Source organism: Hylobates moloch, unplaced genomic scaffold (assembly GCF_009828535.3).
Source record: "Hylobates moloch isolate HMO894 unplaced genomic scaffold, HMol_V3 SCAFFOLD_14821, whole genome shotgun sequence".
NCBI classification, from domain to species: Eukaryota; Metazoa; Chordata; class Mammalia; order Primates; family Hylobatidae; genus Hylobates; species Hylobates moloch.
In genome coordinates, this window is record NW_026667096.1 from 1 (window position 1) to 1,376 (window position 1,376).

The 1,376-nt window shown below is 60.0% G+C and overlaps 1 protein-coding gene across 1 annotated transcript; it reads left to right on the forward strand.

Annotated features, from left to right (window-relative positions):
- The first annotated feature begins 8 nt into the window (after positions 1-8).
- LOC116465936 (golgin subfamily A member 6-like protein 9) lies at positions 9-1,318 on the forward strand. Its single transcript, XM_032148834.2, has 2 exons — positions 9-139; positions 800-1,318. Exons 1-2 carry the CDS (start codon positions 92-94, stop codon positions 1,301-1,303), a joined length of 552 nt encoding a protein of 183 aa, XP_032004725.2. The 5' UTR covers positions 9-91; the 3' UTR covers positions 1,304-1,318.
- Positions 1,319-1,376: the final 58 nt, after the last annotated feature.

Here is a 1,376-nt window from a genome sequence, read left to right on the forward strand (position 1 = left end):
CAGCTGCCTGGTAGGTGACTGGAGGCATTCAGCAGTGCTCACTGGGATTTCGCTGAGGTGGCCCCAACCCCGCCTCCCTCCACATCCCGTGATGTCAGAAAAAATACAACAGGGGAAATTGGCCGCAGCCAAGAAAAAGGTAAAACACACCAGGTCATGGCCCCCAATCCAGCCACAGACGCCCTCTGATGACAAGACCGGTGCCAGAGTCCATACCAGTCCTGAGGCATACCAGACTGGGCCCCCCAACCCCAGCGCCTCTGGGCTCCCCCGACCAAAAGTCTTGTCAGTCAGCCCCACCCCTTCAGCAAGGAGCCCAGTCCCTGCCCTTGCCAGTCACCCCAGGGTGACTTTGGGCGGGTGACTCCTGGGGCTCCCTGCTCCATACTCAGCCCTCACCTCCTGCTGCCCCAAGCCCAACCTCCCTGGGCTCTTTGAGCTTGCGTCTCCCAGGACCTGGGTCCCCCAGCCCCAGGCCCCGCCCTCGCCAGTCATCCATGGGTGACTTTGGGCTGGTGACTCCTGGGGCTCCCTACTGCAGACTCTGCCCTCCCCTCCTGCTGCCCCAAGCTCGACCTCCCTGGGCTTCTTGGGCTGGCGTCTCCCAGGACCTGGGTCAAAACCCTGTGTTTCCCTCCCCCATCGTGGAGCGGTTACTTGGGCATCGCACTGATGTGGTCCCCTCCCCTGGGAGGAGTGGAATGTAGTGATGTCACAGCCCCCGTAGGAACTGTCATTACTGCTGCAAGAGCGGCAGTTGATCTTACAACCCCTGAGTTTTTCTCACCCCATTTCTGAGGTGGAGCAGCTACAAGAGGAGACCAACCACCTCAGGAAGGAGCTGGAGAGTATGGGAAGACAGCTGCAGGCCGAGGTGGAAAACAATCATTTGTTGAGTCTCGTCAACATGAGACAGGAGGAGAGGATAAATGAACAAGCTGAAAAGATTCGTGAACTGGAGGAGAGGCTGTGTCACCAGAAGCTGCCAGGGCAGGAGAGGCTGCTGGAAGTGGTGGAGAAGCTGTTAGAACAGGAGAGGCGGCTGGAGGAGCAGGAGAGGTGGCAGGAGGAGCAGGAGAGGCTGGTGGATGAGGTGGAGGAGCTGCTGGAACAGGACAGACTTCGGGAGCAGGCTGAGAGGCGGTGGCAGCAGGAGACTTTGCGGGAGCTGGAGAGGCTGCGGGAGCTGGAGAGGATGCTGGAGGCAGGGTGGGAAGCCCTCTACGAGCAGCGGACCGAGCCACACAGTGGCTGCGAGGAGCTGGTGCGTTGCCCCACCTGGGGAGGCTGCCCTCTTCCCTAGCCCTCAAGGCCTTTGTTTCCCCACCTGTAAAATGGGGCATTGTAGCCTTCACATGAAATGGTACTTCTAAAGG